Source organism: Mus caroli, chromosome 3 (assembly GCF_900094665.2).
Source record: "Mus caroli chromosome 3, CAROLI_EIJ_v1.1, whole genome shotgun sequence".
Lineage (NCBI taxonomy): Eukaryota > Metazoa > Chordata > Mammalia > Rodentia > Muridae > Mus > Mus caroli.
Window position 1 is genome coordinate 60742823 of NC_034572.1, and position 14379 is coordinate 60757201.

At 35.8% G+C, this 14379-nt stretch overlaps 1 protein-coding gene across 1 annotated transcript in view; it reads left to right on the forward strand.

Annotated features, from left to right (window-relative positions):
• The window catches only part of Rsrc1 (arginine and serine rich coiled-coil 1), a 350502-nt gene that overhangs the window by 195328 nt on the left and 140795 nt on the right, over positions 1–14379 (forward strand). The window contains exon 6 of the mRNA XM_029475535.1: positions 13586–13637. Within this exon, the coding sequence (XP_029331395.1) occupies positions 13586–13637 (52 nt within the window). The remainder of the gene's footprint in view (positions 1–13585; positions 13638–14379) is intronic.

Here is a 14379-nt window from a genome sequence, read left to right on the forward strand (position 1 = left end):
TTAATTTAATTTCTTCTACCGAATTCTGCAAATAACCTCTTAGGCTTTATTTACATGGGATGACATTTGTAGGCAGGGTGCTATTAAGTTCACTGAGAGTATGTCTTTGATAGGTTGTTAGAATCCCATTAAAAACAATCTATCCCTGAACATTTAAAACATTCATCCAACAGGGTTTTTAAAAGGTAGCGTATGCTGCACAGTACATATGCTCAATGGCAGGGTACCACAAGTAAAGGCTACAGTGGGTCCCTCAGAATCTTACTGTACCACAAGGAAGAAGATGTATCTTTACTAGCTTACAAGTTATGTATTTGACTAAAAGAAGTTCTTTACCTTTCCAGAGAGACAGGTGTGAACTAGTTTTAAAAAAGTACAAAACAAGACCCTTCTTACTGACCTCCTTTTTTATTACTATTATTATGATTATGATTATTATTATGCCTCTAGGAAAGAGTCCCAGCTTCAGTTTTTTATAGAAAGCTTTCATACCCTGTTGGGGAAAAGCCTTTTAGAAACCCATACCAAAATAAATATTTTAAGTGGAATAAGTAAAATTTAACATTAAATTGTTTATATTAACCTAGGTCAGTTTCTTCTGTTCATTTACTTGAGAATAAATTATGATATTTGGTTCTTCCAAGGAATAAATAAAAATACTGTTTATTGAGTGATACATTTTAAGGAATTTGTAATTACTTAATAATTATAAATAATACGTGTAAGTTTCTTAGATGTCTCTATGCCCAGATTTAATTGAAAATAGAGTGAATAAAGCTTGATGACTTTAGAAGAAGCACATTTCTAATTGCTTTATGGGGACAAGTCATTCTCTGCTTATTGCTTGATGTTTTCATAGCTTAGGTAAACAGGTAAAGATTAGTGTTAGTAAAATCTTAAGATCTATTAGCATTAATTACCAAAACATCCCTAAGTAAGTTGTTTCCCCAGGTCGTGATACTGTATATCATGGCAGATTTTACTCCGAATCTTCTTTTGAGATCGACTTTTATGTTCTTGTGAAGTATTTGTGTCTTCATTTTTTTCATGTACTTAATATTTCTTTACTGTGGTTTATAAAGGGTTTGTACTAGCCAGCAATAGAAATGACACAGTAAAATACAAATGTCTGTCTCTTATTTTAAGAGTCATTAAAAGCTTTTAATCGTGTATTTATTTAGAACTTATTTAAAGGGTATGACCAACAGGACACTAGAATTGTTTGAAAACCAGCCAGTGAGTAGGTAACATTAAAAATTTTACCCATATTTTTAATTACACACTGTGACTATTTTAAGTTTTAAATTGTTTTTAATGTTCTGCCTAACTAGTTTCATATAGTTGGTTGGCTAATATCACATGACTTTTAATGATTGGCAACTTCTTTTTACATAGTGTTTTTGTTCTTGAAAGCTGTGTTTATAAATTGAAGTTATGCATACTGCTTCTCTTTAAAGAATGGCTTAAATTCTTTACCTCTTGCAGTTTTCTTTTTATCTCTAGCAAAAAGTCATCTTTCCCTAAGCTCAACTTCCATGGCAACTACAAAACCTCTCTAAACATTACTGCTTGGGACATTGTTCTATTAGTGTGAATCTTAATTAAGCTATAATTTTTTTAAGCCTTGTTCAATTTATATTCTTTCTGTATTATTCTACATGTACAGAACAAATTATATCTTATAATTTATTTTTAAAATACCTGTGATTTTTTTAAGTTTCATACAGTTTATTTAGGTACAGATATATCCCAAGTAGACGAGTACACTAATTTTAAAACTAATTTTTAAATGTAGGATTATTAAAATAAGAATTTTTTTCTGCAGTCAATTCAGTTTTCCCTCAAAACTTAGATATTTTTCTTGACATTTCAAGTAAATTGTCATAAAAAATTAAAGATAAACCTGAATACAAGTTCTAAATTATAGACCTCTAAATTCCTGCATACCAGTAAGTACACCTACTGCAAGAGTACACATATATTTACTTTGTTAGTTGGTTAAACAATTTTTAGATTCCTGTGGTTGCCATTATTATGCTCTACTGTATATTTGGACATTGGTAAAAGTACATAGTTAATATTCTTAGCACATACATATTCATAAAAGAAATAAAAAGTAAGGTAATGGAATGTTAATTTTATTGTAGAAACGATTTCATAATGTACCCATATATTTATCACATTTTATACTTCTAATATGCACATTATGTGTCACTTATATGTCAGTAAAGTTTTAAATATATGAGGGTGAACATTTTTCTTTACAACACATTAAACTACAAAGTTCATTAAAGTACATTTTAACGTAGGCTTGAGCACAAAGATTAAACACAGTGAAGAAAGTAAATACTTATTAAGGAAAAAAAAAAACCCAGGTAAGAATTAAAGGTGAGAACATATCTTTGTTTTTATAGTGTCTGTTGGAGAGCTGGTGTGAGAAGAAGGGCATCATAACATTAGAGAGCAGCTTCTAACTTGACATGAGACAGCCCAGCTATCACTGAAAATGTAACATATTTAGAGTACTTAGTGAATAGGAAGGATCTCTTGTGGAGATGACTAAATGTGGCTTAAGATGGTATTTTCTCTAATGGAGAGTACACAGGCAAGCACACAGTACATTTGTCCCACAGGTGTCCCTTCCCGCCACCCCCTTTTCAGTTAGGTGAAAGCGCGAAGGGATGATCCTGTCTTCCTCCAGTATGACCAAATAAGTAGAAGAAACAGGCATTGAAGACATGTGGTGCTGATCCTTATGAATATATTTTAAGGATAAAAACTTTTACTAAGTTTTTACGAAACTATAAAGTGGAATAGACCAAGGCAACAAGGCACACTGATATAGGCATAATTAAAAGTAAAAACATTTTAGGAAAATCCTCAAAGGACCTAAGAAAATACATTGTCTTAACCATGACTCTTGATTTCCCATTGCTCCTCTCCAGTGTCTATTTAAGAATGTATTATCCCCTTAGGATTATCAAATCTGTGTCTTCCTGCCCACCCCTGGTTGCCACTCTTGTTAAAGCTTTGTTGTTTATTTTCTGAACTACTCAGAATAGCCTTGGTATTGGATCCCTACCTTAATTCCTAGTCAGTTTAAATTCATGCTCACAAAGGTGGTTCCTGAGTGAAGGTTTCTCTTGGTTCCTGAAAGAAAGCATTGAAGTTAGCTGCAATTCTTAGTCTAAGTAGAAGTTTATTTAGCAATGAAAAGCAAAATATGCTCTCGGAAGACAGGCTGGACTGGGCTGCATGAAGGAGGGAGCAGCACATTGGGCTCTGCACCGTGGACTTTAAAGATACTTTTGTGAATATACAGAGTGGACAGCATATTCACAGAGTAAGATGACTTTTTCCACCTCTCACGTTGTAGACTACATCTAACTTTTGTGGTATTTCTTCTTATGTTCCTCTGGACCAGTGGTTCTCAACCTTCCTAATGCTGCAACCCTTTAATATTTCCTCAGGTTGTGGTAACCCCCACCATAAAATTGCTTCACTGCTGTTTAATAAGTGTAATTTTGCTACTGTTATGAGTCATAATCTAATCATCTGATATGCAGGCTATCTGATATACTCAAAGTGGTCTTGACCCACTCTTAAGAACCTTTGCTGAAGAAAAATTCACTGAAGGAAGGGCCTTAAAAATAGCAATACAAATGGCATAATAAAGTTGGGATCTTTTGAAGATTCAGACACTTCATTACAGTGTATGTCTGGTAATAGGGAAAGTACCCTGGTTCTTTATTCCATGATACATCAAGGAACACTGTATCTGCATCTTCAACAATGTTTAATCACGAAGGAACATTCTGTCTAAAGACACAGCTTCCAAGACACAGCTTCAGTTTACCTTGGTTTTCTGATACCTCATCCCTTGCATCTGCTGTGGTGAAATCCTTCTTTCATGTTGCTTGGACCGACTATACAGAGCAGCTTTGTTAGAGCCCCACCCCAGTCTTAGCATATAGAAGAAACTCAGGGATGCTCAGCCCCTGGAGTGATTTTTACAAAATGTAAATTTGATCACATTACTCCCCTGTCAAACACCTTTACTGGGTCTCAATCAGAAGGAAAGCCCAAATTTCTTAATGATAGCTGACCCCTCTAGTGTTTTAGACCCCACCCCTCCCATCAAGTTTACATCTTACCTTGCTGAGTCATGAGTCCCAAATTGTACTACTGTTTTCTTAGTTTTGTCCCTTACTCATTCATTTCCCCCTCCTTTCTAGGCAGTTGAGGTATCACCTCCTTTACAAACAGTTTCCCAGATCCATTTCCCTCTGAGGATGGTCCTCCGTGCCTCTCTGTGGATATTTACAGTGATAATTCTACTCATCATTTGAAACTAGAAGGTAGCTTCCCTTTTACATTCCTAGTGTCTCATGGCCATTCAGATGTTTTTGTAAATAACTAAATGCCTTGCCTTAGTGTGAGCTGTCTTATTCTGTAAGTAGTAAACACAAATGTGTTGATTTTATTTGTAATATGTGTTCCCTATTATAAGAAAAAAAATCAAATTCAGTGATTTGAGCAGATAGTTGGGCTTAATAATGTGTGTATGTATTAAGTCCTCTATAGCATCTTTGTTACCTAGTGGGAACAGTGCCATCTATTGGCTATTATCCAAATTGTATCAACCGTTAGATCTAAAAGGGAAACTGTATTGGAATGTTTTAGGATGGCAAACAGATAAAAACTTTATCAGCTTGCACAGAATGCCAACATATTCTTGACAAAACTAATTAAGAAATTCAATTTTAGTAACCCTGTAAAGGATAATAATGCTAACATGGTAACAGAAAATGCACACTTTAGGGTTTAGAATTGTTTATATCCTACTTTATTCGTAAAGAAATTAGGATGATTATTATTTGTTTTATAGAAAATGGAACTAAATATTTATTCCTGTTCTTCTTTAGATGTAATTGATACTTGTGGTTAAGATAACATTTTATTTTTAAATAATTTTAAAGATTTGCAGAATTCATAAAAACTATGCAGAAAAAATTCTAAACTATAGACAATTTACTTTTAATGGAAATCCACAGTAAAGTGTGAAATGTGGTTCTGGTATTTCCAAGAAAATTGTATCACAGTATCAAAGATAAGAATCCACTTATGCCTTAAATTCCTTAATTAAGAATTTTTTTTTTCTTAAGCAATATCCTTATCTGTTAAATAAGGCACATATAGTGGATAAATTTAATCAGATGGAAATAAAACCCACACTGGATTTGGCTACTGTCAGTCCTACCAACCCATGGGCGTGGATAGTTTTTATAGTGTTTTGTAAATAAAACTATTTCAAATGAAGGCATGTCACTCAAATATTAGTAAGCTTTTCAGCTTGTTACTGTTCTTATAAGCTTTAGAAATAGTTTGTTTTCTGTTTTGACTAAAACCTACATAACTTAGGATATGTGGTGTGATAGAGATAAAATTTTTCAAAAATGGATGTCTAATATTTTAGTCATAGTGTTAACTTTCTGTAAAGAGGAATCTCATTATGTTGTAGAATCTTACACTATTTCATGATGTGTGTCTATGAAACTAAAAATAAATTTCTATAGTAAAACCATAGTAATAATAATGAAATTCTAGTATTCATAACAGTAACATGAACAGCTCTTACTGTATACTTAGCAGTTAAAATGGCTTCCATAGTTAATGGTACACACACACACATTAAACTCTGTGAGGCACTCATAGTAAAGTCAACAATACGTTCCTCAAGAGGGATGAAGGGAAATTCTATCATAAAACTCAGTAATGATGGCATGAAAGCTCAAATTTTTAATTTTGGGGATCCCAAATACAAAACTATTGAAGAAGCTTCAGTACTCCTATCTTCATGATTTTATAGATAAGGAAACTGAGATGCAGAAAGACTAAACAAATAATGGCTTTCAGCCACACTGTCAAACACACTCAGGAGCCTGTGGTGGTTTTTCTATTAGACATTTTCTTCGTTTACATTTCAAATGCTATGCTGAAAGTCCCCTATACCCGCCCCCCCCCCGCCCTGCTCCCCAATCCACCCACTCCCACTTCCTGACCCTGGCATTCCACTGTACTGGGGCATATGATCTTCACAAGACCAAGGGCCTCTCCTCCCATTGATGGTCGACTAGGCCATCCACTGCTACATATGCAACTAGAGACATAGTTCTGGGGGTACTGGTTAGTTCATATTGTTGATCCTCCTATAAGGTTTCAGGCCTCTTTAGCTCCTTGGGTACTTTCTCTAGCTCTTTCTTTAGGGGCCCTGTGTTCTGTCCAATAGATGACTGTGAGCATCCACTTCTGTATTTGCCAGGCACTGGCATAGGCTCACAAGGGAGAGCTATATCAGGGTCCTGTCAGCAAAATCTTGCTGGAATATGCAACAGTGTCTGGGTTTGGTGATTGTATATGGGATGGATCCCCGGGTGGGACAATCTCTGGATGGTCCTTTCTTCTATCTCAGCTCCAAACTTTGTCTTGCCTGTGTTTTTAGTATACTAAATCATCTTTCAATCTTTTAATGTTTTATATGCTGCCCAACTGAAATTTCTGTAATTAGGTTTTAATTATGCACTGTATATTATCACTTAAATTCTCTGTCTGACTACAGACTTATCTTAGTTACCAGACCACTCTTTCAATGATCTGGTCACATCAGTACAGCCAAAATTAGTTTTTTAAAAAAAATACTCTCTTTTATTATTTGTTTTATTTTGCATTTGTTTTTGTTATAAAATAGGTCATCACTAGGTAGACCACAGTGGTCTGGACCTCATGCTCCTCTTTCCTCAGCCTCCTATCTCAATAATCGTAGACAGTCTATACCCTTATGCTCTCTGCTGTTGCCACTGCAGGCAGCCATGTGCTAGGATAGCTCACTCCCAGTTTCAGTGTGAAGTGTACTGGACTGGTTGTTATAGCCCAGGCTTTAGTAGTACAGCCCTACCTACGGTGTGGTACACCTCGTTCTCCTGTCAGTGATTTTCTATCCCATTGCTTGCAAATCCCTTACTCATGTAATAAGTGCTATGTTCAGTTGTAACATGGTCTGGGTACAAACAGAGCAAATAGAGGCGCAAATAGAAAAGTCATTTTTTTCTTGTTTTTGTTCTTAAGTAAAATACTATTTTTTACCCTTTATAAAAATTATACCTCAAATTAATAATAACATTACAAATTTCAACCAACAGTATGACTTCAAAATTAAAGACAATTTTTGAAAATCCTTTACCTGTCAAATTTGGCTTTATAACTCCCGAGGTATTTTAGATAAAAATACCAGCAGAAGGTTTAGGGCCATTGTTCCTGACAGCAACAGTTTGGATACAGTAAAAGGAGCATGCATCAAATAAATGTCCATTATGTAAATAGAGCTGAAGAGTGCCATTACTGTTCTTTTGAAAGTATTTTCTCTGACCCACTAGGTTCTGCCACAGATACAAGGCATACCCTGTGTCCTGTGTGTTGTGATGCTCTTCCTGCTTGAGTCAGAGACTGAGGAAGGAGTCTTATTGAGCTGCCTTCCTTAATATCAAGTCTGTTAAGGCTGCTTTGTACCCCAAGAATTTACTTTGACTTTTCTCTTTGCTAAATATGTCTGCATAGCTATTAAGGCCTGAGGAGGAAGATGGTAAAGGTTGGAAATCTGGGTCAGGGAAAACTTGAAGTGATAGACATGTATTGAGTTTGGTTAATGCAGGTTTGACAACTAATGCGTGAGTGTGGTGATCGGTTTACCTACTTTGCCTTCATCTTCCCTGAGAGATGACTTTGCCTCACTTTTCAGTTTAATAGCAGGTGTCTTCAAGGATAAGCAAGAGTACTTAAGCTACCTTTACACTATGGGCTGATGAAAAGAATATTGATGACATGGGCTTTGATCTCTGTGGCAAAAATTCTTTTGTTAACATGTTCAACAAAAAGTTGAGCCTGTTCTAAAAAGTTCTACACTTTGTTTTATTTGTTCCTGTTTTTAAAAGCGATAAGCCAAGGAGACAAAGGAAACGCATACAGTAAAACCTGAGCAGCCGGGCATGGTGNCNCANGCCTTTAATCCCAGCACTCGGGAGGCAGAGGCAGGCGGATTTCTGAGTTCGAGGCCAGCCTGGTCTACAAAGTGAGTTTCAGGACAGCCAGGGCTATACAGAGAAACCCTGTCTCAGAAAGAAAGAAAGAAAGAAAGAAAGAAAGAGAGAGAGAGAGAGAGAGAGAGAGAGAGAGAGAGAGAGAATAATAGAATATTGAGTGGATCAAATTTCTCAAGGGACATAAATTATAAAATTATACCCATCAATTTTAATCAGAATAGCATTCTCCTTTACCTTAACCATTACAGAAGTTTGCCTTATTTCTCCCTATTCAATTTTATTAACAAGTTCACATTTGAAATTATTCTACAGTACATTATATTTACTAATTTTCACTGTGTATATCTACTTTCTTTTCCCCTCATGATTTAGACCCCTTTCTTGTTCAAGCAGGAAAAGATAAGTAGTGACTCCTTGCTTTTGAAGGAAATATTTGTCCACAATATGGATTGACTGACCAAACAAACATATCTGAATACCATGTTTATGATATCATTTATACCTCTGCTCTATGATATTATATGCTATAAGTTTATAATTTTAAATGACTACTTTTTCTCAAGAATTTTAACGCTATATAAAAGCTTAAAGAGAGGATTTTGAAATGATCTAAAATGGCATTGCTCTTAGAAATTAAGATTGCTGTCTCTTATTTGAAAAGAACAAAACTCGTATTATGATTTCTTTAAGTTGTCTTGATGCTGTCATTCAGGAGTCAGGCACAGATCTATGACTATAGCTGAATATCATTAGGAGTCCTTTTATGAATACTTTTTTATTTTTTTGACCATGGGTGTTTGTTTTTCCTGAGGTCTCTGGTTTATCTAATCTCAGGTTCCTGATCACTAAAGCAGTTTTGGGTATGAATTCCACCTCATAGTGTGGTATATCTGATGTTAGTTAGCTGCTCACACAAGTTTTATGCCATTGTTGTTTTAGCATCTTACACGAAGGACAGATTGTAAGTCAATTTGTGGCTTGGCTGGTGCTTCCATTTCTCCTTTGGTATCCTACAGAGTATCTTCCAAAGATACTAGAATATAGGAAGAAAGGTTCCATGTTCAATCATAATGGGTCCCACCTGTCAGTTTTCTGACATTCCCATTTTCTTAGCAACAACCTAGGCTGTTGGAGATTTCCATGGAACTCATTTGGCCAGCAACTCAATTCACTGTTACCCAATCCTGCTACTGGAAGTCTCAGTTGGTGATAAGCAATGGCTAGATGGGACTCCATATACCCCACTATTAAGAGGCATGATTTAGGATCACCTTTCTATATTTGAGGAAGTTTCTAATGCATGAGGTTCCCATATCATCCCTTAAATGCCCCTCAGTTCCATCTGTCTTTCCCCACATTTCCTCTATCAAACCTATCTTCTTTATCCTCCCCACTTGATCACCTTGTTCCTGTCCCCACCTGCCCCCAGTCCATTTTAACATCTATTTCCCCCTCTCCAGGAGATCCATGTTTTTTTCCATGTCCCTTCCTCTATGCCTAAGCTCTCTAGGTCTTCAGAGTGTAGTTGGTTATCATTTATGTAAATGGCTAGTGTCCATAATAAGGGAATACATACCATATTTGTCTTGCTGGGTCTGGGTTACCTCACTTGGGATGATTCGTTCTAGTTTCATCATCCATTTGCCTACAGATTTCATGGTATCTTTTTTTTTTTTTTTTTGACAGCTGAGTTAAATTGTGTAACTTCATTATGTAAATACCAAACTTTCTTTGAGTGACATGTTGTTTCCAGTTCCTGGCTATTATGAATAAAGCTGCCATGAACATAGTTGAGCAAGTGTTATTTTAGAATGGAGTGTCCTTGGTTATATGATCAAGAGTGGTATATCTGGGTAAGTCCCAATTTTCAGAGGAACCACTATATTGATGTCCATATTAGCTGTATAAGTTTGCTCTCCCACTAGCAGTGGAAGAGTGTTTTCCCTTGCTCACATCCTCTCTAGCTCGAGCTGAGCTGTCACTTGTGTTGTTGTTCCGAGCCATCCTGACAGGTGTAAGGTGGAATCTTCAAGTACCTTTGATTTGCATTTCCCTGATGGCTATGGATGTTGAGTCTTTTTAAGTGTTTCTGAGCCATTTAAGGTTTTCTATGGAGACTTCTTTATTCAGATCTGTATCTCATTTTTAAATTGGGTAATTTGGCTTGTTGATGTGGAGGGATTTTTTTCCAGGTTTTTTTTTTTTATTGTATTTTAGATATTATCCCTCTATTGGATATGGAGTTGATGAAAATCTTTTCCCATTGTATAGGCTACCTTTTGTCTTATTGACAGTGTCCTTTGCCTTACAGAGGTTTCAGTTGCATGGATCCTGTTTATTTATAATTGTTGTTCTTAGATCCTATGCCATCAGTTTTTCCTTTAGGACATCCTCTTTGCTAATGAGTTCAAGGTTATTCCCCACTTTCTCTTCTATCAGGTTTTATGTTGTGGTCTCTGAGCTATTGGAGCTGAGTTTTGTGGAGGGCACTAGGTATGGATCTATTTGCGTTCTTCTATATTCAGGCATCCAGTTTGACCAGCACCATTTGTTAAAAATGTGGCATTTTTTCCCAGTGTGTATTTCTAACATCCTTATCAAAAATCAGGTGTCCATACATATGTGGATTTAGGTCTGAGTGTTCAATTAGAACACTTGATCAGTGCGTATGTTTTTATTCCAGTACCATGTGATTCCGTTACTCTAGTTCTGTGGTACAGCTGGAAATTGAACTCAGGATAGTTATTAGCAGCTCTACTGGATATTTTTCTTCCATCTGAAGTTGAGAATTGTCCTTTCAAGATCTGTGAAGAATTGTGTTGAAATTTTGATGGAGATTACATTAAAATGTATTTACTGCTTTTGGTATGATGGCCATTTTTACTATCTTAACCAAACCTACATATTAATATAGATCTAAGAACATGAGAGATCTTTTTGTCTTCGGATATCTTCTTCAATTTCTTTCCTCAAAGATTTGAAGTTCTTGTCATACAGGTCTTTTACTTGCTTGGTTAGAGTTACACCAAAATATCTTTTATTCTCATGGCTGTTGTGAAAGGTGTTATTTCCTTAAATTCTTTCTCAGCCAGTTTATCATTTCTATATAGGAAAGCTACTGATTTTTTTAAATTAATTTTGTATCCAGACACTTTGCTGAAAGTGTTTATGAGCTTTAGGAGTTCCCTGGTAGAGTTTTGGGATTATATATATATATATATTGTCATGTCATCTGCAGAGAAACATAATTCAGCTTCTTCCTTTCTGATGTGTATCCCTTTGATCTCCTTCAGTTGTTTTATTGTTCCAGTGAAGACTTCATGTACTATATTGAATAGGTACAGTGAGTGGGCAGCCTTGTCTTGTTCCTAATTTTTGCGGAATTGCTTTGAGTTTCTTCATTAAGTTGATGTTGGCTGTGTACTAGTCTTTATTATTCTGATATATGTTCTTATATTCCTAATCTCTCCAGGACCTTTTTCATGAAGAATTGTTGAATTTTGTCACAGCCCTTTTCTACATTTGATGATTTTTTTTTTTTTAATATGGTCAGCTACTTTATACCAAATCATCCCCTATCTCTCAAATGAGGTCTACTTGATCATGGTAGATTATCTTTTGATGTGTTTTTTGGATTCCCTTTACAAGTATTGTTTTTCCAAGTTATTTTTTTCTCTTTTTAAAAAATTATTTTATTTATTTACATTCCAGATGTTGCTCCACGTTTTGGTCCCCCTTCCCGCACTTCTTCATCCCAATCCCCCTCCCCTATGCCTCTGATCATGTGCCCCCCATCTTCCTTTCCTGGGGCCTCAAGTCTCTACAGGATTAGGTACATTCTCTCCAACTGAAGCCAGACAGGGCAGTTCTCTGCTACATATGCGCAGAGTGCCTCTGATATGCCCATATATACTCTTTGGTTGATGTCTTAGTCTCTGGGAGCTCCCAGGGATCTGGGTTAGTTGATACTGTTGGTTTTCCTATGGGGTTACCATCGCCTTCAGCTGCTTCAATCCTACCCCTAACTCTTCCATAGGGGTCCCTATCCTTAATCTAATAGTTGGCTGCAAGTATCTGCAAGTGACTCAGTCAGCTTCTAGTAGGGCCTCTCAGAGGACAGTCCTGCTAGGCTCCTGTCCATAAATCCAACATGGCATCAGTAATATTGCCAGAGTTTGCTGCCCACCCATGGGATCAATCCCAAGTTGGGCTGTTCACTGGTCAGCCTTTCCTTCAGTCTCTGCTCCATTTTGGGCCCTACATTTCCTTTACACAGGAAAATTTCTGGGTCAGAAAATTTTACTGCTGATTGGTAACTGTTCCTCCACTTATGGCCCTGTCTCTCTACTAGAGGTGATCTCTAGGTTCCCTCTCCCAACTGTTCGACATTTTGGCTAAGGTCACCCTCATTGACTCCTGGAGTTCCTCACATTAGTCAGCTGCTAGTAGGGCCTCTCAGAGACTCTGTAGAGGCTCCCCCTACAGAAGCCACATATTTCATTCATTCTCCTGGCTCTCTGGGCTTCTCTCCTGTCTTGCCCCATACCTGATCCTGCCTCCTTTTTCCCCTCCTCCCCTCTCCCACCTAGATCACTCCGTCCGTCTGCCTCTCATGATTATTTTGTTCTCTTTCTAAGTGGAATTGAAGTATCTTGACTTGGACCTATTTTGTCAAAGGCTTTTTCAGTATCTAATAAGATGATCATGTGACTTTTTTCTTTGTGTTTGTTTATATAGTGGATTATGTTGATAGATTTCCGTATATTGAACCATTCCTGCATCCCTGGAATGATACCTACTTGGTCATGGTAAATGATGGTTTTGATGTGTTCTTGGATTTGGTGTGTGATAATTTTATTGAATATTTTTGCATCAATATTAATACACGAAATTGGTCTGGAATTCTATTTCTTTGTTGGGTCTTTTTGTGGTTTAGTTATCAGAGTAACTGTAGCTTTGTAGAATTATTTAAATAGTGTTCCTTCTGTTCCATTTTTAGGAATAGTTTGCGGTGTGTTGGTATTAGCGCTTCTTTGAAGATCTTGTAGAATTCTGCCTTAAAACTGTTGGATCCTGGGTCAGAAAATACTTAATTTTAGAGTCTGACTTCCTAGACATACAAGACTTCAATTGATACTTTATTTCAATTCAGATAGTTCATTTAAATTTCTCTATATGTAAGGAAGTAATATAGTTTCAGTATCTGTTTAAATAAGTCATTTGTACCATATTATTAGGCTTATAGTAATTTGTGGTATTGTTGAATGATACAGTTAGGTAGTAGCCAAAGAGCTTCATCATTCTTTGATTTTATTAATAAATGATAATTTGACTATTAGGTTGTGAACTATTACTGTGACAGAATTTAAATGGATAGTATCAGTGATAGTGATAAGGCTTTCTAAGTTTTCATACCTAGTAGGACTTTAATTTTAAAAAATCTATTTGTTAAAACTGACCTGTAAATATCTTTTGTGGTTCATTTTTAGCCTCCAGCTGAGCAGGCCAAAGCCAGACTGCAATTGGTCCTTGAAGCTGCTGGTAAGTTATAAAAATTAACTTTTATGAAATAAAAAAGTCCATCTAGTCTGCATGCTTACATGTGAGTCAAAGATGTATAAACTCTCACATAGTAATAAAATCCAGATTATATGTTTAGGTATATGTTACCTATTTATAGCTGACATATAAAGGTTCTAAAAGGTCATTCTTTACATGTTTATAGATAAAACAGGTATTAATTTTAATGATTAATTGTTAAGAAATCCATGTTGATCTTATCTTTTATGGATTGTAGTTACAGTGAAATGGAAAGAATTCTTCAACTCTAGATCATGATTTTTCTGACACTTTCCTCTGGATGTTTTATAATTTTGTTATTCTTATTTAAGACTGTGGACTGCTTTTATTTAAATTTTGCGTACGATACTTTTTTTTCAGGTTTTCACTGTTTTGGTGAAAATTAGGCCCATAATATTTAAAATTCCTCAAATTACAATAAACTAGTTGATTGGACTATAAGTTCTGTTGCCATCTAGTCTTAATATACCATGTTTAATTTCCCAATGGCATAGCTTCACAAAGACATTTATTGTATCTTGGGTATTCTAAGTTTCTGGGCTAATATCCACTTATCAGTGAGTGTATATCATGTGAGTTCTTTTGTGATTGGGTTACCTCACTCAGGATGATAGCCTCGAGACCCATCCATTTACATAAGAATTTCATAAATTTATTCTTTTTAATAGCTGAGTAGTACTCCATTGTGTAAATGTACCATAAT